At 53.1% G+C, this 22,477-nt stretch overlaps 2 protein-coding genes across 2 annotated transcripts; one reads left to right on the top strand and one right to left on the bottom strand.

Annotated features, from left to right (window-relative positions):
* Window positions 1-3,145: 3,145 nt before the first annotated feature.
* On the bottom strand, window positions 3,146-10,547 carry P3h4 (prolyl 3-hydroxylase family member 4 (inactive)). The gene is made up of 8 exons (XM_052756611.1): window positions 9,981-10,547; window positions 9,730-9,882; window positions 9,428-9,599; window positions 7,617-7,745; window positions 6,644-6,789; window positions 6,033-6,116; window positions 4,400-4,556; window positions 3,146-3,986 (listed from the first exon to the last, which is right to left on the bottom strand). The coding sequence occupies exons 1-8, from the start codon at window positions 10,473-10,475 to the stop codon at window positions 3,964-3,966; spliced, it is 1,359 nt and encodes a 452-aa protein (XP_052612571.1). The 5' UTR covers window positions 10,476-10,547; the 3' UTR covers window positions 3,146-3,963.
* A 121-nt stretch (window positions 10,548-10,668) lies between these two features.
* Fkbp10 (FKBP prolyl isomerase 10) lies at window positions 10,669-22,078 on the top strand. The gene is made up of 10 exons (XM_052756610.1): window positions 10,669-11,765; window positions 17,316-17,461; window positions 17,751-17,940; window positions 18,057-18,202; window positions 18,502-18,691; window positions 18,807-18,952; window positions 19,840-20,032; window positions 20,314-20,456; window positions 20,673-20,836; window positions 21,137-22,078. Exons 1-10 carry the CDS (start codon window positions 11,095-11,097, stop codon window positions 21,320-21,322), a joined length of 2,175 nt encoding a protein of 724 aa, XP_052612570.1. The 5' UTR covers window positions 10,669-11,094; the 3' UTR covers window positions 21,323-22,078.
* The last annotated feature ends 399 nt before the right edge of the window (window positions 22,079-22,477 follow it).

Below are 22,477 nucleotides of genomic sequence, written 5' to 3'. Positions count from 1 at the left end.
GTATGATGGGCTGGAGAGATGGCTCAGGGGTTAAGAGCACTAGCTGCTCTTCCAGAGGTCCTGAGTTCAATTCCCAGCAACCACATGGTGGCTCACAACCATCTATAATGGGGTCTGGTGACCTCTTTTAGCATGCAGACAGAACACTGAATACATAATAAATAAATAAAATTTTTTTTAAAAAATAAATAAAAATTGTGTTATATGTATGGGTGTTTTGTCTGCAAGTATGACTGTGCACCACACATGTGCAGTGCCCACAAAGGACAGAAGGGGGCAGCAGATCCCCTGGAACTGGAGTTACAGGCAGTTGTACAGAGTTGCCATGTGGGTGCTGGGAATCAAGCCCAGGTCCTCTGGAAGACCAGCCAGTGCTCTTAACTGTTGAACCATCTCTTGAGCCTCTCTAAGTATTCTTTTCAAGGCTGATCCCATCATAGTAGGTTGTCAGTACTGACATTAACGCCGTCGAAGTTGTAAGCAGCACCCACTGCTAAATTTGACTGGCTAAAAAAAAATATATTTTCAGGCTAAGAAGGGAACTTATTCCTTTGGAATTTACTGGAATTTGGGGGGGGGGGCTAATGGAACTCTCTTTCTTCCACTGATCATAACTCTCAGGATTCAGGAAGCTACTATCCTAAGTGTCCCCAGGAAGCTACTATCCTAAGTGTCCCCAGCAACCCTGTCCCAGGCCACCCAACCTAAGACCTAAATCCCATGGGGCTGACGTCAGGACTCTATTCCTCCCTCCTTCATTTTATCTTCCCACCTTCTTTTCTTCCCCTCTTCTCTTCCCCACTCTCCCTTTGCAATTCCTTATAGGCTAAACATAGTAGGAGCTCTATAGCCCACCATTCTCCCTGGCCCCAGCCGACAGCCCAAAGCCCAGGGCCTCTCCCTTCCTTCAGACCTTCCTTCAGACCACAGCACTTCACTTCCCCTTCTCCGAGCATCACGTGGACTAGAGGGGGCAGTTTTGAGGGTGGTAACAGTTATCAAGTACCTGGTACTTGGGAGGCACTTCGCATTACAGAGTTCTGCTTTCATATGGATGGACCCAGAACATTTCTGCAGCATCTCTTGAGTTTGTTCTGATTGTGTGAGGTCACATCCTGGTGTTTTCTGCCCATCCCACACCTCCACCCACCATACTGTTGAGAAGGGCAGAGCTGGTGGGGTGTTGTAGGAAGGGTGAGGAGAGGTGAGAACATCTGGACTGGGTGGGGCTGGGAGAGTGGGCTGGAGGGCCCACGCGGAGACTGGCTGGGACTCTGTCTCACCGGTTTGGGGAGCCAGCTGGCTGGGCAATGGGAGAGGCTCACATTAAGGAGAGATGGGAGGGGCTGGCAGATCCCTGAGAAAGGGGAGCTGAGTGAGGCATGCTGGACTGGCTGAGCACCTGGATGGGATTCCTAAGGGTAGCTGGCTAATATGCATGCACACACACACACACACACACACACACACACACACACACACACCACAAATACATTCAGATGCATACTCAAACACAGTCATACATGTAAACTGAAACCCTTCAACATTCTGGGTCCCTCTTACCTGGCTCTATTTTCCTATCTTATATATCTAGCATAACTCAATTTTTGTTTTTAGATAGGGTCTTCCTGTGTAGCTCTGGCTGGTCTGGAACTTCTGCCTCCTGAGTCCTGGAATACAATTTATATAAGGTCTATTGGTTACCACCTGCCTCCCGTGGAACAGCAGCTCCAAGAGGGCAAGGTGATTGGCCTGTTTTGCTCATGATCATGTGCCTAGCACTTGCAGCATGCCAGGTACATAAAAGGCACTCAGTGTGTGGATGAATGAAGCCTTTCCAAAACACACGTAGGCACACACACATATATGGACAGGTACATACACACTGAAAGACATCTGGGTGCCACAGGCTCACAGCTGCCACAGATAACCTCAGACCTCTGCATGCAAGTGCACACACACACACACACACACCCCTCTCTTTGCACTCTGACCCACAAGCACTTTCCATACCCACACCCAGCAGTCCAGATTCCAGAGCTGGTGCTCACAGCAGCACACATCTGTGCAGACATGCTCAAGCTCATCTTGCTCCCTGCACCAGACCTGGAGGGCAGCCCCTCCCTGGAGCAGGGGGTGGGCCATCAGATGCTGACGGCGGCGTAACAGCCTGGGAGGGTGAGGATGGACAGAGCCATCCTGGTACCTGGGAGCTGTCAGGAAACCACTCTCCTATGACAGAGATGGAGGTTGGAGAGAGGCTACCAGTTCCCTATCCTGAACCCAGTTCTACCTCTAAAGGCCAACAGACTTGGACCAGAGCCTAGGGGAGAGGTAGATGGGATATCAGTCCTCTAGGCAACAGAGGGGTGTGGGTCTCAGGACAGGTCATCTGGCACCTGGGAGCAGGGGTGTGGCAGTGAGAACTGTATGCCCTTCCCTGGGTCAACTCCACCCTCCATTTTAGAGGCCTCTGCCCCCTGGGAGTTTGGCGAGATGTAGAGTAAGACAGAACTGTCACCTTCTTGACCTTGACGCTGTGCTCCTCTTGAAAGCGCCCCCCTTTGCAAACCCTAACTCCCGGCAGTAGGAGTGGTGGTTATAGGACATCTTTGCCCCTGCTCCTCCAGACTCCTGTCCTCCAGAGCCAATGCAAGGTTGGACAAGTGAACTCTGATGGTCCCATTGCATTTCAAGAAGTCCAAAGTCTTCAAACCATTTCCCTAGGGTTCCTCTGGCTACTGAGCTGGGGTTCCAGCAACGGCCAGACTGGGCATGCTCTAATTCTAGGGAAATTCCAGGAAAAAAAATGTAGTAAATGTCTTTAGATCCCCTCTTCATATCGCTATAAGCCCCTGGAACTAGAAAAATACAGACATCCCTGGTTAGAAATCTGAAACCACTGTCTTCCCAAGGCTGCAGGGAATACTGTGTCTTCACGCCCCCTGGTGGCAGGTCTGAGGTTGCACACAGCTAAGAGGGATCCCCTGCTCTCAATCAGATGTCAGGGTTGTCGAGGGTGCCAAGGCTACAGGGTACATGGGCTGGCATTAGACAGATAAGGGATGATGGGCGGAGGGAGGGAGTGAGGCAAGGACCTATACCCACACAGCTCAACCTTAGAGACTGGCCTCAGGTGCAGTGATTCATTCAACAATAAACGTTTATTGAGCACCAGAACTCCAAGCCCCGTGTTCTTCACAAACCCCTCTGCAGCTCAGACAGAACTGTCACCTGGCTGGCCTTGGTCCTGTGAGACGCAAGCCAGAAGCTGACAACTTCCTCAGGAGGATGTCCACCTTAGGGGAGCCGAAAGGGGGAGGAGGGACCCCCAACAGCTCACCTGCCAACCAGCCACAGGGTCACCCTTCTGCGGTTCAAGGACACAGAGAGGCAGGGTGGAGTCTGGGCCAACTGTGTCCCTTTTAACGTTTTTCTTCTTGTTTCATTTTGAGACAGGTTCTCACTATGTAGCTTCGACTGGCCCCTGGAACTCACTATGTGGGCCAGGCTGGCCTCGAACTCAGAGATCTGCCCGCCTCTGCATCTCAAGTGCTGGGATTAAAGGCCTGCGCCACCACACTCAGCTGTGTTTGTTTTGAAACACGATCTCACTAGGTAGCCTCAGCTGGCCTGGATTCGTAGGCCAGGCTGGCCCGGAACTGAGATCTGACTGCTTCTGCCTCCCCTGGGTGCTGGTGTCAATGGCGTGCACCGCCATACCCCGCCATTTTAAGTTTTAATAAATAGTTCTTGCTCCTGGCCCAGTATCCTGAGTTTGAGGGGTGCACTAGGGTTACCCCTCTCTTTTTTTTTTCTTTTTGGTTTTTCGAGACAGGATCTCTCTGTATAACAGTCCTGGCTGTCCTGGAACTCACTCTGTAGACCAGGCTGGCCTCAAATTCAGAGATCCACCTGCCTCTGCCTCCCGAGTGCTGGGACTAAAGGCGTGTGTCACCACTTTTATGCCAGTTCAGGCTCTGGTTCTGAAAAGGAAGGAGAAAGCAATGGGTTAGTCCTGCCCACTCCAACAAGTGTCTTTTTTTTTTTGTTTTGGGTTTTTTGTTTGTTTGTTTGTTTGTTTTTGTTTGATTTTTCGAGACAGGGTTTCTCTGTGTAGCTTTGGAGCCTTTCCTGGAACTCACTCTGTAGCCCAGGCTAGCCTCGAACTCACAGAGATCCACCTGCCTCTGCCTCCCGAGTGCTGGGATTAAAGGCGTGCGCCGCCGCCACCACCCGGCACCAACAAGTGTCTTGAGTACTGACCTAGCAGGAAGGTAGATCACCAACAGGCTGCAACACCCTAGAGCAGGGTGGCAGCACCCACCCACACTCCAGATTGGCACCCTAGCCCAGGGAGAACTCCGTCCCTAGCCCTTCATCACAGTCCATTACTAACCAGCCTCAGCCTCATCGCCCTTGGCATCTGGTTCCTGCCACCAGTCGGCATAGAGACCCTCTTCATAGTCTCCCTCCCCTTCAAACTCAGCATCGGACGGGGGTTCTTCTGCCTCCCCTGGTTCATCTGGGGGCGATTCTGTCTCTTCCAGCTCCATCTAGAGCAGCCCAGGGTTGTGGGGGGAGAAACTGAGTCACAGCAGGCCCACATCCATATATAGGCTCCCCTTCAGATCAGAACACTCCCCCCACCCCATCTTTCAGTCCCCACCCACTTCAGCAGGTTTCCTGGTGTCGTCCTGGCAGGAGGTGAGCGGGCAGGCCCGAAACCCCCTCCCCAGTGCCAGCATCTAACATGAGGGCAATGTCAGGGTTTGTCCTGTTGGGTCCCATTCTGAAACTGCTTCCCTGAGTGACAGCGGGGGGGGGGGGGGGGGGGGGGAGGCGGGGTGCTAGTGTCAGCATGGCTGGCTTGCACCACAGCCCCACCTCTGGCTCCACACCCGGTGAGAACACTGCTAGTCTGTGCATTTTGTCTTCTGGCGCTGCGGCCCTGCCAGGAATACCTTTGCAACCCTGACCTGGATGGGCCTTTGGATTCCTCCAAAGCCACATGTCCACTCCATGCTGAGGCCTTCAAGCCTCACCCTGGCCAGTACCCACACTGGCCTCTGAAGCTGCATGGTCTACGTCTCCCTCATGAGAACCGCTGGGAGACAGACTGTTCCTCTCAGCCACTTCCTGCCACCCAAGCCTGACGTGTGGCAAACAGCAGACCAAAAGTGGCAGTCATCGAAACTGCTGCACATCCCAAGCATCTACCGAGTGCCAGTTGCATGCCTGGTGCTTTAAATGATCTCATTTAATTGGCACCACAATGAAAGTCAAAGGGCATGCTCCTCATCTCATGGATGAAGGTGTAGGAGTTTGCTACGTGACTTCCAGACCGATGCTAAGGCCACCCGGCTGGTAAAGAACAGAGCAGGGATGAACAGCACCTAAGCCAGCCACATGTCACAATGCAGATCCTGTTCCTGATTTCACTGAAGGTGGGGTACAGTGAATGTACTGAGGGGTGAATAAACAAGCTGCACAGCAATCCCCCAAGAAACCCAGGCTGCCAAACCCCTCACATGAACTGGTGCATGCTATGGCTCTTCCCAGCATCATTCACTCATTCATTCGGCCATTTATCCACAGGCTCAAACTCCTATGAATGAGCATAATGCCAGGTGCAGTAGCAGAGCTGGGGATGATTTAGTCTCCTGTCCTGGGATGCAGTTGTCTAGGAAGCCATCTGGCCGTGGTGAGATGGATGAGGACTATGAGGTTACTCCAGGTCCCAGGCCAGGTGGCCAGGCAGGTGGGGAGGCCAGTGTCAGCCCAGAAGAAAGCCAGGACATCCAGCAAGGGCTCCCTAGAGGAGCTGCCATTTGAGCTGGGCCCAGGAGGCATAGGCCTGGGACAGGTAGAGAAAGCGCTGTGGGATCACTAAGGTGGCGGGAAAAGAGAGGTACAGACGGGGGACAGGAAACTCCTGCTTCACAACAGCTGGTGGTCATACACAGTGACCTCAGGAAAGAGCCTGGGACCGGTCCCCATCATGGTCCAGCCTCTCATGGGGGGCCACTCACCTCATCATCTGACTGAAGGTACATGTGTGTGAAGTCCAGCAACTCCCGAAGCTCAGAGGTCTGGTTGTGGTAGAGCATGGCCTCCTAGGAGGAGGAAGGGAAGGGCAGAGTGAGGTGGACCCTGCTGCCAGATGGCAGAAAGACAGGGCTCAGGGATGGGGGAAACAGATCAGCTCATAGAATAATCCTAGTTACTTGGAACACTGGATTAAGAAGGATTCTGAGGATTCCAGGAGGAAGAGTGCTTCAATCCATTAGTAATGTCTGCCCAGGCATGGAAAGTGGGGATGGCACCATGGGGCTCATAGTTGCCAGCCTTGCCCTAAACTCCCAAGGGGTTTTCTCATTGGTTCAGTCTTAACAGGCCCCTGGGGGGGAAAAGCTCAAAAGACAGCAGTGAGGTGAAAGCAGGCATGTGTGGGCACCTATTTGCATTCCTCCCACATCCCAGAGACTATGCTGAAGCCTAGACTCTAACCACAGCCCATATTCATCTTTTCCCCTTCCTCTCCAGACTTCCAAGGAAACCAAGAGGTTTTTTTGGTTTTATTTTCTAAACCAAGCCACAAAACTGCCCGTTAGGCCAGTGCCTCACTAGAGGCAGTTCCCACCTCCCGGGGCTGGAAATCCTCTTCTTCAAGCCCCCAGCGAGCCCGATGGAAGCGGTAATACACCAGGTTCTGCTGCATGACACCGTCCTTGGGGTCAAAGAGCATGTAGCTAGCAGCGCTGCGGGCAGCCTGGCGCACGTCGTTCACTGCGGGCAGGATAGAGTAAGGGGGTAACCCTCATGTTTTCCTTTAAAAGCAATCCACTCATCCCATCTCACACCCACCTTCCAACCTAGCCTGCTGCCTCTACCCCCAGACGCCTCCTGCTGGCTCCTCACCCCGCCCAAAAGAACACAACCCAACAGGCCTTGGGTGTTGCCCTCTCACCAGGCAGTGTGAGTCACTCCCTGACACCTCAATCATTGTCACTGCGTTTTATAGACAAAGGATGGGAGGCACAGGGAGACTAGATAAACTGCTTGTACTGATACTGCTGAAGATTGACAGCAACTGGGGGGGATTAGAGATCCTCGGGGCTCTCTGCCACAGCCCTCAGGAGGTCTCCTGGCCCCTGACCTCAGCCCCTCCACTCACAGCTCCAGCCCCTGAAGCGGGCATCCCTGAGTTGTAGGAACCCTGGACTGTCCCACTCCAGCCCCAGCTGATGGCACAACCTCTCTGTGACTCCCTAGTCATGGGGCTAATGGTCTCTTGCCCTTTAGAAACCTCAGTTTAATCTGGAGACTGGGTCCAGGGATGCCAGTGGCATGGTGTTGGTGAGAGGAGAGAGATGGGGGGTACAGAAACTCTTCAGTGCTGAGCAGTGTCGCTGACCACCCCCGAGAGGGCCTCCCACCTTCCCCACATCCCCTGCCTGGGTTCCTGCCCAGGTCTCCACCCCTCCCAGCCTTTCATCCCCTTCTCCAGAGTCCTCAGTCTGAGAGACACCTTCCCACATTTCTGGGAGACCCCATGTATTGCCCTTTCCCATGCCCCTTACCCCACTTTCCCCCAGCCCGTCCAGGGAGCTCACATTTGTAGTAGGCAAACTGCAGGTAGTGATACATGGTGGCCACAAACTTCTCCACGAAGTAGCCACCAACGTTGGGGGTGAGGTTGGTTTCGCAGTCCACCTTGCACTGGAGGGACTCTGCAAAGAGATCTAGGAAGGATGCAGCCGTTAGGAACCACTGTGTGCTAACCCTGATCCCCCGTAAAGACCAAGATCTGCCTATGGAGCCTGTTCCCCGGCGCAAGAGGTACGCCCTCGTCAGGATTTCATGGATTAGCATGCATGAAATGCTTGGCACATAGTACTTGATGTGGGCTGGGAAGTACTTGCTGCCCGCTACGCCTGTTGCTCAACCCCTATCTGACACCAGAGGGCATTCTGGGAGAAGAGCAGCTGAGAACAGCAGGGTGGGTTTTCGGTGGGACTGAGACCATACAGGACCTAAGATAGCCCTTTCTGCTTCACCTTTACCCTCTTTTTAAAAGTATTATTTTATTACCTTTTAATAATCTATTTTTATTTTGAGTGCATTGGTGTTTTGCCTGCATGTATGTCTGTGTGAGGGTGTCGGATCCTGGAGTTAGACAGTTGAGCTGCCGTGTGGGTGCTGGGAATTGAACCTGGGTCCTCTGGAAGAGCAGTCAGTGCTCTTAACCGCAGAGCCATCTCTGCAGCCCCCACCTTCACCCTCTTTGAGGGGCCTTGTGGTTAGGGATCCAAAGACTAGTTGTGATTTCATTTCGTCCACAACTACTTTCTGGACACACCTGTCTAGTGTCAATTCCAAATCTTTTTGTATTGTGTTGTTTAGTTTGGTTGGTTGTTTTCATTTTGAGACAGGGCCTCCCTATGTAACTCTAACTGTTCTGGAACTCACTATGTAGACCAGTGTTATGGAATATTACTTTAACTTTGTAAAGATGTGGGGTTTTTTTGAGACAGGGTTTCTCCGTGTAGTTTTGGTGCCTGTCCTGGAGCTCGCTCTGTAGACCAGGCTGGCCTCGAACTCACAGAGATCCGCCTGCCTCTGCCTCCCGAGTGCTGGGATTAAAGGCGTGTGCCACCACCGCGCGCCCCCCCCCCCCCCCCCCCCCCCCCTGGGCTGTGTTACATTGTTTCTGCTGTATTTACTTAATTATGTAAAGGTGTGCTACTGTCTCACCTTGCCTGCCTAAGGCACCTGATTGGTCCAATAAGAAGCTGAATGGCCAATAGCTAGGCAGTAGAGGGACAGGTGGCGCTGGTGAGCAGAGAATGAGTAGGAGAAGAAAAGGAGAGAGGAGAGAGAGGGAGACATCTGGGGCCAGTCAGCCACCAGCCAGCCAGACTCGGAGTAGGACAGAATGAAAGAAAGGTTAAAAAGCCCCGAGGCAAAACACAGATGAAAAGAAACAGGTTAATTTAAGCTATAAGAGCTAGTGGGACAAGCATAAGATAAGGCCAAGCATTCATAACTAGTAAGTCTAGTTATAGACTAATGTGTCATGATTTGGGAACAGGCTGGTGGCCCAAAGACCAGGCTGGCCTTGAACTCACAGAGATGCATCTGCCTCTGCCTCCCAAGTGCTGGGATTAAAGTCGTGGAACACCATCCCTCCCCCCCATTTTTGAGACAAGATTTCTCTCTATAGCCCTAACTGTCCCATACTCGGCTATGGACACCAGCATTCCTCTCATTTGACTGGAGACAGAGAAGATACAGCTTCAGAGCACTTTGCTGTGTCTGCTGAATGCTGTTGCAGGTCACAGCCGTGTGTTCAGAGGCCTTAGGAGGCCTGGAAGCAGGGGCTCTATGGGTGAGGGATACGCACGGTGGTCTGAATGGGAGATACCTGCTATGGCTGGGTAGAAGTCCTTGAAGTCTACCTGCTCATGGGCCCCCTCACAGCCAGCTAGACACCGAGCGAAGACCAGCATGTACTCAGCCAGGGCCCGCTCCATGTCTTCTGTGCTGCTGCGGAAGTCCCCGCTGTTGTAGAGTTTCACAGCCCGGAGGAACACAGCCTGGAGAGGAGCACGGCAAGGGGGCGTCAAGGGAACCCCGACGGCTAGTAAAGTGTGCGTGCAGGGTGTGTGTGTGTGTGTGTGTGTAGGAAGGCGCGCCAAGGCCAGTCCACCCTCCCACTCTGCACACCTCATAGGGCTGGGCCTCTAGGTCCGTAAGGGACTCATCTCCGATATCCAGCATCCCCCTGTAGTAGCTGAGATACTTGGCGGTCAGCTCGTGCTTGGGGTTCCTCTGGAGGAAGGTGTAGGCCGCGGCCACCGCCTTCTCCAGTCGGTTCGCCTGGTGGGGGGCGTGGGGAGTGGGTCAGTGGGGCGCCGGACGCGCCGCGGGGGCCTCACGTCCTAGGGACCCTCGACGGCGGTCGGGGCCGCGCCCACCTTGAAGTGCGCGTAGTGCAGGTACTGGTAGGGCAGGCGGCTCTGGAAGTCGCGCAGCAGCTGCCGCGGCGGGTAGGGGACCTGGAAGGCGGGCAGCGTCCGCTTGCAGCGCCGCAGGCAGGCGGCGCGCTCCAGGACGTGGCCGAAGAGCCGCAGCTCGCGCGCCCAGTCCTCGCCGTCGCCGCCGCCGCCGCGATCATCGTCCGGGCCGGGCGCGGGCCGGGGCTGCGAGGTGGCGGCGGCGGCGGGGCCGCTGCAGTTGGCGTGGCAGAAGGCCTCGCTGTCGCGCAGCAGCCGGTGCAGCCGCAGCGCCGCCTCCAGGTAGCGCGCGCTCTCGCGCCAGCTCTCGCCCTCGTACTGCTCCAGAGCGTGGCCGTAGGCCGTGGCCAGGGGCATCAGGTCCTCCGGCGGGAAGCCTCGGAAGCTGTACTTCTCGTACTGCGCGCCGGCGCTGCCCAGCAGCAGCCACAGCAACCCCCACCCCGGGCGAGCCATGCCCACGCCGCGCCCCGAGGCTCCCGGGGCAGCGGGAGGACCGATGGCTCCGGCCCCCCAACCCCCACCCCCCGGAGCTCCTGCTGGGTCTTAGCGCCGGGCCTCGGGCTAGAGCAGGGACGTTGGGACACCCCTCTCTTTCCGAGGGTCAGTTGTAGCTCTAGTCCGCTACGTGGGCTGGACTTTCCACCCTTGCAAGGCTTGCCCCGCCCCGCCCCTCCCCCGGACCCGGGTGGGTGGGGCTATATTTTACGGCCAGAAAGCCCCTCCCCACCGGCAATGTCCCCCCCACCTTAAGTGCCACCTCTCTTGACTTTGCCTACGCTCCGGGTGAAGCCTCAGAATCTGGTCTTTTCTCCAGTGCCCCCTTTGCACCCCCTAGGTGGCCCCGCAAACACCCGCGCCGGCGTCTAGGGGTAACACAACTCGGGTTACCCCGCACACCTGGCCCTGACACCTCCAGCCTCCCGACTGAGCTCCATCCCGGGGTCTGTCTAGCAGCCTGGCTTTTGCAGGACAAAGATGCCTTTCACTGAGACTGCACTCTCCCTACTCCGGCCTCCCCCCTCCACTCTTGGGAAGAGAGTTGGGGCAGAGGAAGGACTGAAATATCCAGATTATGGCCTCACCTGCCACCAGAAGGGGCCTAGACTTGGGGAGCCAGGAAAAGCTAGAGATACCTCCAACCAGCTTTAGGACCCAGAGGCTCAGGGAAAAAAAAACTTTTTCTTTGGAAGTCCATTCTGACTTCTCATCTTTCCCGAACCTCCCTCTGGGCCAGGCCCGAAGTTTGGGGGGAGGGAGACTCAGGGATCTTTGTGGCAAATTCCTGGGACTCCAGAGACTCTCAACCTGGCCCCCTCCTCCTAGTCCACCACAAACATCACCCCACCCGGCCAGCTCAGTCTCCCCAGCCCCCATTCCACGTGGACCCGCCAGGGCGGGGTGGGGAGAGAGGACAGGAAGAGGGGGAGTCAGCTCTGAGGAGGGGGAAGGAGGCTGGCGGCTGGCGTCCGCCCTCATTGCCAGCGTCTTCCATCTGGGCACCATGTTCCTTGCGGGGTCCCCCAGCCACACCCTTCGCCGGCTCCCCATGCTGCAGTTGCTGCTGCTTCTACAGACCTTGGAGAGGGGGCTGGGCCGTGCCAGCCCAGCCGGAGCCCCCTTGGAAGATGTGGTCATCGAGAGGTATCATATCCCCCGGGTCTGTCCCCGAGAAGTGCAGATGGGAGATTTTGTGCGTTACCACTACAATGGCACTTTCGAAGATGGGAAGAAGTTTGACTCCAGGTAAGACGTTGGGCACCCCCAGACTCACCACCACGTTCCCGAGCTTCCAGGGAATGTAGCCCCTTTCAAGCTTTTCATTCCTGTATTCCATCCATAACCCCTAACCCCAAACAGCACCCTGGGAAGGGCTCCTCAAAGAATGTTCCCTATTTTCAATACCAAATCTTCAACTCCTGAAAGACCCACACACACACACACACCCTTCCAATCTTCCAGAATACTTAATGCTCCGGTGGTAAAGTGCCATATTTATTTACCATTTCCTTATTTAAAGACATGAGCAGTCCCCTGGTACACAGTCTTAGGGGGAAAGAGACTCTGCATACTATATGTGAACCCTGGGGTGAGTGGACGGATGGGACCACCTGCCTTCCCACACACCCTGGCTCCCTGTCTACTTCTACCTCCATTTTTCTATGCCTTTATGTTTGGAGACTAGAGAAGCAACATTTTCTTTAGGGTATAGGACCCTAGAGCAGCCAGGGAGGGCCTTCAGCAGAGTGGGTGTTATAATTTTGGGGTAGGCCATAGCTGGTGCTGTGACCAACTGTCCACGTGTCACAAGGTCTGACATGCCACCCTGGGGACCTCCCTGCCACCTTCTCCAAGCCTCTGGGAACTCCGTTCCTCCATCTTCGCTTTAGCAGCCCACACCAGGCTGCGTTGCCAGTCTTGGCTTGATGGACAGGCTTCCATTCTGACCCAAGCCCTTGGTCAGCCAGGCAGATCTCCTTTGGTTGTTGGGGAAGAGCAGGGCTGTGTGGCAACCTCTTTCCAGGCGTTAAGGTAAACTTCAAGTCCTATCACACTTGAAACTCTACACCACAAAGAAGAGTCACTCTTCAGTCTCTTCTCCGAAATATACAACTCAGCCCATAAGCAATTAGTGGTCATGACTCTGGAGGGAGATTGTATATTGGATGAGACTACTATAAGTGTAAGACCCTGGGTTCAAATCCAGGCTGTGACGGAGGAGGAGGAGTTTTGCCTCTTGAATCTTCATTTTCCCTGTCTGAAACATGGGAAGGGACCAGCACCTACTTCCTAAGGGTACAAATGAGGAAGGGGAATGACAGTGGCTTCCACGGTGCCTGCAGACCTCCAGTGGGTTCGGGACTTACTGTCCTGGACTCTGGGGAGAACCCTCATGGTGTTTATTTACATAATTTTTTGGTTTTTTTCTGTTTTGTTTTGTTTTTGTTTTTCAAGACAGGGTTTCTCTGTGTAGCTTTGTGCCTTTCCTGGAACTCACTCTGTAGCCCAGGCTGGCCTCGAACTCACAGAGATCCACCCGCCTCTGCCTCCCGAGTGCTGGGATTAAAGGCGTGCGCCACCACCGCCCATCTTATTTACGTAATTTTTAAAAGGTGTATTTATTATGTGTTCTGCCTGCATGTATGCCGGCATGCCAGAAGAGGGCACCAGCTCTCACTACAGATGGTTGTGAGCCACCAGGTGGTTGCTGGGAGTTGAACTCAGGACCTCTGGAAGAGCCACAAGGTGCCCTTAACCTTTGAGTTCTCTCCAGCCCTGACCAATGGTGTTTAACTCAGACACTTTGTGCATTGCCCTGGCCTTTATACAGCATTGTAAAAGAAATAGAGCAGACAGAAAATCTGCACTGTGGGTAAAGTGAGGAACAGAGCTACAAGCACAGCCTGGTGGCCTTAAAAAAATAAATAAATAAAAAAATTACCATCGCCCAGTGTGGCGCACGCCTTTAATCCCAGTACTCGGGAGGCAGAGGCAGGCAGATCTCTGAATTCGAGGCCAGCCTGGTCTACAGAGTGAGTTCCAGGACAGCCAGGGCTACACAGAGAAACCCTATCTCAGAAACAAAAAAAACAAAACAAAAAATATGTATTTTATGAGTATGAATCTTTTGCCCAAATGTATGTATGTACACTGGGTGCATGCCTGGTGTCAGAGGAAGTCAGAAGAGGGGTGGATGGCTGTGAACCACTGTGTAGGTACTGGGACTTGAACCCATATACTTGGCAAGGGCAACAAGTACTCTAAACCGTGAGACATCCTCCAGACTCTTTTTTGAGACAAAATCTCACAATGTAGCCCTGGCTGGCCTGAGATTACTAAGTGGACCAGGTTGGCCTCAAATTACAGATCTGCATGCTTCTGTCTCCCAAGTATTAGAATTAAAAGTATGCACCACCATGCTCTTCTCTCCGGCAATAGTGATGGGCTGAGGGCTGAGGGTATCTTCCCTGGTGGGGACTGCTTTTTGTTTTGTTTTGTTGAGACAGAGTTTCTCTGTGTAGCCTTGGTTGTCCTAGAACTCGCTCTCTAGACCAGGCTGGCCTCGAACTCACAGAGATCCTCCCACCTCTGCCTCCCAAGTGCTGGGATTAAAGACCCAGCTTAGTGGGGATTGTTTAAAAAAAAAAAAAGAAGATTTATTTATTATGTATACAGTGTTCTACCTGCATGTAATATATCTACATGTCAGAAGAAGGCAACAGATCTTATTACAGATGGTTATGAGCCACTATATGGTTGCTGAGAATTGAACTCAGCACCTCTGGAAGAGCAGCCAGTGCTCTTAACCACTGAGCCATCCCTCTAGCCCATGGTAGGTACTTCTTAAGCCTGTCTTGGGCCCAGTTTTTTTTTTTTTTTGGGGGGGGGTGTTTGTTTGTTTTGTTTTGTTTTGTTGTTTTTGTCTTTCGAGACAGTGTTTCTCTGTGTAGCCCTGGCTGTCCTGGAACTCACTCTGTAGACCAGGCTGGTCTCAAACTCAAGGTATACGCCACCACCTCTTGGCTGGGCCCAGTTTTTTGTTTTTTTGTTTTTTTTCTTTTCTGGAGCTGAGGATCGAACCCAGGGCCTTGTGCTTGCTAGGCAAGCACTCTACCACTGAGCTAAATCCCCAACCCTGGGCCCAGTTTTTAAATGTTGAAATTTGCAAACATTTTTAACCCTTGGCTCCTTTCAACCAAAATAAAATGTCCTGGGGCTGGAGAGATGGCTCAGCAGTTAAGAACACTTGTTCTTGCAGAGGACCCGGGTTTGGTTCCCAGAACTCTCATGGTGGCTCATAACCATCTGTAACTGCGGTGGGATCTCTGACCTCCGTAGACACCAGACATGGCATCCACACGGTGCATAGACACACAGACAAAACACTAAAATTCATAAAATAAATCTAAAAAAAATTAATGTCGGGACCTGGAGAGATGGCTCAGACGTTAAGAGCACTTGCTGTTCTTCCAAAGGTCCTGAGTTCAATTCCCAGCAACCACATGGTGGCTCACAACCATCTATAATGAGGTCTGGTGCCCTCTTCTGGCCTGCAGGCATACATGCAGGCAGAACACTGTGTACATAATAAATAAATAAATAAATAAATAAATAAATAAATAAATAAATAAACAGACCTTTAAAAAAATTAGTAGCTCATTCTTGGGGGCTGGAAGTGTAGTTCACTTATTAGAGTGCTTGCCCAGCATGCATAAAGTCCTGGGTTTGATCTCCAGAACCATATAAACTGGGTATGGTGGCATACACCTGTAATCCCAGCATTCAGGAGGCAAAGGTAGGAAGAACATAAGTTCAATGTCATCCTTGACTACATAGAGAGTTCCAGACCAGCCAGGGCTACAAATGACACCTGTCTCAAAGAGCAGGGGTGACGGGAGAGATGGTTCAATGGTTAAGGGCACTTGCTGTTTAATCACTACAAGGATTAGCATCCATATGAGTAACTGGGCGTCCTGTGCATACCTAGGGTCAGGAAGAGAACCTTAAAAGGCTAGCCATAGAGTGATAGATGAGGGCACCCAGTGCCTGCTGGGGGCCTGCTGTGGGATGGTCTGTATGTCAAATAAATCACTGATTGGCCAGTGGCTAGGCAGGAAGTATAGGTGGGACAAGGAGGAGAATAGAGCTGGGAAGTGGAAGGCTGATTCAGAGAGACACTGCCAGCCGCCATGATGACAAACAGCATGTGAAGATGCCCGTAAGCCACGAGCCACGTGGCAAGGTATAGATTTATAGAGATGGATTAATTTAAGCTGTAAGAACAGTTAGCAAGAAGCCTGCCACCGCCATACAATTTGTAACCAATATAAGTCTCTGTGTTTACTTGGTCGGATCTGAGCGGCTGTGGTACTGGCAGGTGAGAGAGATTTGTCCTGACTGTGGGACAGGCAGGAAAACTCTAGCTACAGGGGCCTTTGCAGGCATGCACAGGTGCACACATAGGTGTGTACACACTCACAGATATACATACATATACAAATCTCTCTCTCTCCTCCTCCTCCTTTAAAGAAAAGAACTCTCTTTTTACTTGTGAAAACAAATACAAGTCAGGGTAATTTTAGAATGGGCCTTCTTCCAAGGAAGGCTGTTTCCAGCTTGCCTGTGGTCACTTCTGCTTCCTCTTACTTGGAGAATGGAAGCTTAGGAGCAGGAACTGGGAGCTGTGACCTTAGGTAGGATAATGAGTCTGTCAGGCCTCAGTTTCTCTCTTCAAAAACAGAACAAGCCGGGCGGGTGGTGGCGCACGCCTTTAATCCCAGCACTCGGGAGGCAGAGCCAGGCGGATCTCTGTGAGTTCGAGGCCAGCCTGGACTACCAAGTGAGTTCCAGGAAAGGCGCAAAGCTACACAGAGAAACCCTGTCTCGAAAAACAAAACAAAACAAAACAAAAAAAAAAAAAACAAAAAAAAAACAAAAACAAAAACAGAACAAGCTGGGTGTGGTGGCGCAGGCCTTTAATCCCAGCACTCGGGAGGCAGAGGCAGGCAGAGCTCTGAGTTCAAGGCCAGCCTGGGCTACAAAGGGAGTTCCAGGGCAGTCAGGGCTACACAGAGAAACCCTGTTTAAAACCAACAAAAAGTGAGAACAGTTGGGATGTAGCCCAGCAGCAAGGTGCTTGCCTAGCATATGTGAGGCCCTGGATTTTGTTCCCAGTATCAGAACAAAGAAAAAGAAAAACTGAAAGCAATATGTCCTCGTGCAGAGAAAATTCAGTGAAATAACAAATGTGAAGTGCCAGGCACTTAATCTGACATATTGTAAGTACTCAGTAAATACTCAATTGCCCTCTGAGCTATGCTATCCGAAGTAGCAATACGTAGCAGACAGGCTTATCTGCTCCACCCGCCCTCCTCTCAGGGTAGTAAAAGCTTCTGGCCTCCTCTGGGACTTCTCTCTTATAACAGCCTGTTCTTTATTATTATTATTATTATTATTATTATTATTATTATTATTATTACTATTATTACTATTATTACTATTATTATTATTAGACAAGGTTTCTCTATTTACTTCTGGCTGTCCAGGAACTCCGTACCTAGACCAGGTTGGCCTTGAACTCACAGAGATCCACCTGCCTCTGCTTCCAGGATATTGGGCCTAAAGGGGTGCACCACCACACCCATCCAACCTGTTATCCTAAGAGGGGCAGAAGGGCTAGCCCGGGAGAGGAAGTGAGGAGTGTGTGTGCCTGCACCATGTCCTGTGATTTGAAGCTGTGGGCAGAGGGTATTGTGTGGCTGCAGGCATGCTCATCGGTCCTCTTTATTCCCCCAGCTATGACCGCAGCACCCTGGTGGCCATCGTTGTGGGTGTAGGCCGCCTCATCACTGGCATGGACAGAGGTCTCATGGGCATGTGTGTCAACGAGCGCCGTCGCCTCATTGTGCCTCCCCACCTGGGCTACGGCAGCATCGGTGTGGGTAAGGAGGCCAGGGTAAGGGCATAGGGGGCAGGAGGCAGGAATAGACAGAATGCAGAAGCTCAAGGGTGCTGAGTGACTTGGCCAAGGTCACACTGCACACAATCTCATCGGTAGGGGATGTGACCATCGTTTCACTCTGGAATGAGAGGAGTTGGATATATAGCCCTGTGGCTGGGGCCGGAGGTACAGCAGACGGTGTAGGTGGTGTAAAACTGAGTAGTGGGCCTCTCACACCTCCATCTGGGCTGGGGACTTCGGTAAACCTGGCCCTCGCTGCTTCCCCACAGCGGGCCTCATTCCCCCTGATGCCACCCTCTATTTCGACGTGGTCCTGCTGGATGTGTGGAACAAGGCGGACACGGTGCAGATGAGCATCCTCCTGCGCCCTCCTCACTGCCCCCGCATGGTGCAGAACAGCGACTTTGTGCGCTATCACTACAACGGCACTCTGCTGGATGGCACCGCCTTTGACAACAGGTAGAGGCTGGGGGTGGGAGTCCTAAAGACGGGGGCCTGTGACCAAGAGAAGGGAGCCCTGCTCTGCTCTGCCTCTCTCAGCTCCAACCACAGGGTCTCTGCCTTATTCTCCGCAGCTACACTAGGGGAGGCACTTACGACACCTATATCGGCTCTGGTTGGCTGATTAAAGGCATGGACCAAGGGCTGCTGGGCATGTGTCCTGGAGAGAAGAGGAAGATCATCATTCCTCCCTTCCTGGCTTATGGGGAGAAAGGCTACGGTAAGGCAAGGGCACGGGGGAATTCTCCAGAAGAGGAAAAACTGGGGTTCTACATAGTTGTTCAGATTGTATACTGTCCAGGGGCATCCAGCCAAGGAGGCAAGTGGAGATAAAATCTACCCCCTAGACAGAATTGCTTGTTCTGATTCACACAAAGGCTCGGTGTGGGTTGGTGATGGCTCTGCGGACAGCCAAGGAGGAAGACATAGGAGGGCAGAGGAGGGCTTTTTGCATGAGGCCCCTTGTTGAGCCTGGGCTTGCTCTCCACTTGTATGGTTCAAGCCCTGTGCCCTCCCCAGGGACTGTGATACCCCCGCAGGCCTCCCTGGTCTTCTATGTCCTGCTGATTGATGTCCACAACCCGAAGGACACAGTCCAGCTGGAGACGCTGGAGCTGCCCCAGGACTGTGTCCGGCGAGCGGTGGCGGGGGACTTCATGCGTTACCACTACAATGGTTCCTTAATGGATGGTACCCTCTTTGATTCCAGGTCAGAGGGTGTCCTGAGCTGGGAGGGTGGGGGCTTAGGGGTACTCTGAAGGGGTGGGGCCTGGAAGGAGTGAGGCCCCTTTGACTCCCTCCCCACCCCTTCCCCTCTATTGCAGCTACTCCCGCAACCACACCTACAATACCTATGTTGGGCAGGGTTACATCATCCCTGGGATGGACCAGGGGCTGCAGGGCGCATGCATAGGGGAGCGAAGGAGGATTACTGTGCCGCCTCACCTTGCCTACGGGGAGAATGGGACAGGTAGGATTTGGCTTCCCAGGCCACCCCTCAGCTCCTCTGAAATGTGCCCCTAAGATTGCTCTCCCTCCCATTGCCCAAGCATGTACAGCTTATACTTGGTCACCCATTGGATCTCTGTGAGGCGGAATCTATCCTGTTCCTCCAAGGCAGGCCTCACTCCCCCTCCTGTAGGGGAGAAAGGCAGCCAACCCCCAAGTTTGGGGACAGAAGATGGTTAGGAATAAACAGCACCAAGCAGGGCGGTGGTGGCGCACGCCTTTAATTCCGGCACTGGGAGGCAGAGCCAGGTGGATCTCTATGAGTTTGAGGCCAGCCTGGTCTACAGAGCAAGATCCAGGACAGGCACCAAAACTACACAGAGAACCCTGTCTCGAAAAAACAAACAAACGCCGGGCGGTGGTGGCGCACGCCTTTAATCCCAGCACTCGGGAGGCAGAGCCAGGCGGATCTCTGTGAGTTCGAGGCCAGCCTGGGCTACCAAGTGAGTTCCAGGAGAGGCGCAAAGCTACACAGAGAAACCCTGTCTCGAAAAACCAAAAAAAAAAAAAAAAAAAAAAAAAAAAGAAAGAAAAAACAAACAAAAAAAAGAGAATAAACAGCACCATTGAGCAACGAGCCTATACTTGAGATTCTGATGCACTGGGTACCACTCATTGCAGGGTGTTACTGGGAGCTTGCTTGCAAGGTGTTGGGTGGAAAAGGGTTTCCCTGCCTCCTCTATCCCATCACTCCAACAGCAAGATGTAGGGAGCACTCATTCCGGAACACGTCATCTGACCTCCTAGGACTCCCTGACATTGGGAAGGGGTGTCCAGCCTGGGCCCCATGGAGATAGTGAGCAGACCTCCCCCAGAGCCCTGAGCTGACCATGCCCCATCTGGCCTCAGGAGACAAGATCCCTGGCTCAGCGGTGCTCATCTTTGACGTGCATGTCATCGACTTCCACAACCCTGCGGACCCTGTGGAAATCAAGACGCTGTTCCGGCCGCCTGAGAACTGCAATGAGACATCCAAGATTGGGGACTTCATTCGCTACCATTACAACTGTTCTCTGCTGGATGGCACCAGGCTCTTCTCTTCGTGGGTTCTTGGGCAGGGCCAGGGCTGGGCTGGTGGTGGGCTCAGGTATGGGTGGGCTTCTAATAGCTTGCAGGCTCTTTCTCCTTCTCTGGGTCTCACCGTCTCTCGATTCCTCCACAAGTCTCCATCTGAGTGAGCCTCAGAGAGCCGTGGATATAAAATATGGGGACGGGGTGGGGGAGTGAACCTAGAGAACTGCCATTCTAGTATGATGGAGAAACTGAACGCAATGAGCCCTCAGACACCCCTGTTGCTGACCTGGGAATCCACTCTTCCCACAGCCACGACTATGAGGCCCCGCAAGAGGCCACCCTTGGCGCCAACAAAGTGATCGAAGGTCTGGACAGGGGCCTGCAGGGCATGTGTGTGGGGGAGAGGAGGCAGCTCATTGTGCCCCCGCACCTGGCCCATGGGGAGAGTGGAGGTGAGGGACAGTGACCCGGATCTCATGTCTATTCCCAGTTTACCCTACCCATCCTCAGGCCTTGGTGGCTGGGGGTGGGGGGTGGGGGTGGGATCAGGGAAACTTCTACGGTAGTTCCTAAACATCCCATGTCCCTTCCAAGGGAGAAAACTAAGGCCTGTGTTAAGGCTTCAGGCCTCACTGGAACCCTATTCTCTTCTCCCTCCCTCTCTCTAGCCCGGGGTGTCCCTGGCAGTGCTGTCCTGATGTTTGAGGTGGAGCTGGTATCCCGAGAGGATGGCCTGCCCACGGGCTACCTGTTTGTGTGGCACCAGGACCCTCCTGCCAGCCTGTTTGAAGACATGGATCTCAATAAAGATGGAGAGGTGCCCCCAGAAGAGGTGGGCTAGGAACTTAGCCAGAACCCCAACCCGGAAGCCGGCATGCTTACTTGCCCTCTGGCCACCCAGCCTGCTCCCCTTCTGCTGAGCTTCGTGCTTGCCTCTCCTACACACGTCTGTCCTCCCACCTGGCTGTCACTTACCCCATCTGGCCCCTCAGCTCTACTTACCATCCATCTCGGGCCTGAATTCCCTGGGAACCAGGCCTGGGAAAATAATGTTGGGGTCCCTTCCCAAGGCAACCCACAGATGTTGACCATGTTCCTCACGGCCTTGTCCTCTGCTCTCCCTTCCCCCCAGTTCTCCTCCTTCATCAAGGCTCAAGTGAATGAAGGCAAAGGACGCCTCATGCCTGGGCAAGACCCTGACAAAACTATAAGAGACATGTTTCAGAACCAGGACCGAAACCAGGATGGCAAGATCACAGCCGAGGAACTCAAGCTGAAGTCGGATGAGGACCAGGAGCGGATCCATGAGGAGCTCTGAGGGCCAGAGTCTCAGATCTGACCTCAGACGCAAAGGCATTGCGCTGGGGGACAGTGGCCGTGGAACTGGCCTGTCAACAGCTGCCCTCCCTCAGTGGGGATAACTCTGGGGGTCACTGAATGTCATCGGAGACTGCTGTGACCTTCCCACTGGCCGTGGCTTCCAGTCCACAGCACAGACCTCTTGACATTTTTCTCTTCCAACCCTGTGCCTCTTCCTTAAGGTTCTTGGCATGATAAATGCAATTCAGGGAGGGGACACTGGTGTTTGGTTAGAGCTGTTGCTGACCCCACACACCCATACCTCCCATCCACATCACTAGACTCAGCAAGGGTCAGCTCCTTGCTCCTTCACTTTCCCAAATGTGCCCTTTATTTGTATTGTCCAGCCCCATCTCCCTGTCCATGTCTGTCCCCATTCCCTCTGTCATGGCAGCTCCCCAGGGGCATGAGTGAGGAGACCCTGCATTCTCCTGCCTCAGCTCTACCTGCTCCTCAGGAAGGGGTGGCTCCCAGAACACAGTCCTGCCAGCCACTCTTCTCACTGGGCCTCCTCCCTGACCACTGGGGTGAGGTCTTTCATCTTAAAGCTTTCTCTGAAGGGAAAGGTGTGAGAGGAAGTCTGCTCAGGCTCCAGGGCTGTGAAAACCTGCACTTGGTGCTAAGTTGATGGGAAGGAGGGCGGCAGAGTTCTGGACTCGAAAGACTCAACTGATCCAATCCTTTCTCCTGTGTGTCAATAAAAGGTTAAACTGAAGGCCTCGAGAGGTGGTCTTTCAGCGGGCCCTGTGGAGAGAGGGTATTTATGTATTGTATATGTGCAAGTTCACATGTATGTGGAGACCAGAGACTGACATCTGGTGTGTTTGGTAGTCTCTCTCTACCTGATTATTACTCTTAGTGTATGTGTGTGTGCATGTATGGATGGATGTTTTGCCTGCATGGATGTCTTTTGTACTACATGTGTGCCTGGCACCCACAGAAGCCAGAAGAGGGTGTCAGATCCTCTGGGACCAGAGTGACAACCACTTCTTATCTGCCCTGTGTGTGCTGGAAACTGAATGTGTTCTTTCTTGAAGAGCAATATGTGCTCTCTCACTCCTCTCTCTCCATTTCTTTGTATTTTATGTGTGAGTGTTTAACCTGCAGATAGGTC

Source organism: Peromyscus californicus, unplaced genomic scaffold, assembly GCF_007827085.1.
Source record: "Peromyscus californicus insignis strain IS unplaced genomic scaffold, ASM782708v3 Scaffold_3__1_contigs__length_106647218, whole genome shotgun sequence".
In the NCBI taxonomy this organism is placed as follows: domain Eukaryota; kingdom Metazoa; phylum Chordata; class Mammalia; order Rodentia; family Cricetidae; genus Peromyscus; species Peromyscus californicus.
The sequence above is the reverse complement of the archived record's forward strand: the minus strand, read 5'-3'. Positions and strand labels throughout refer to the sequence as shown.

Bases quoted from the DNA above. Each gene is read 5' to 3' on its own strand.
- Fkbp10 (XM_052756610.1), top strand. From the start codon at position 11,095: ATGGCCTCACCTGCCACCAGAAGGGGCCTAGACTTGGGGAGCCAGGAA. The intron at 11,766-17,315 runs GTAAGACGTTGG...TTATTCCCCCAG, and splicing joins GGGAAGAAGTTTGACTCCAG to CTATGACCGCAGCACCCTGG. The intron at 20,837-21,136 runs GTGGGCTAGGAA...CCTTCCCCCCAG, and splicing joins GAGAGGTGCCCCCAGAAGAG to TTCTCCTCCTTCATCAAGGC.
- P3h4 (XM_052756611.1), bottom strand. From the start codon at position 10,475: ATGGCTCGCCCGGGGTGGGGGTTGCTGTGGCTGCTGCTGGGCAGCGCC. The intron at 6,790-7,616 runs GTGAGCTCCCTG...TCCTGCCCGCAG, and splicing joins GCAGTTTGCCTACTACAAAT to TGAACGACGTGCGCCAGGCT. The intron at 6,117-6,643 runs GTGGGAACTGCC...TCCTCCTCCTAG, and splicing joins AGGATTTCCAGCCCCGGGAG to GAGGCCATGCTCTACCACAA.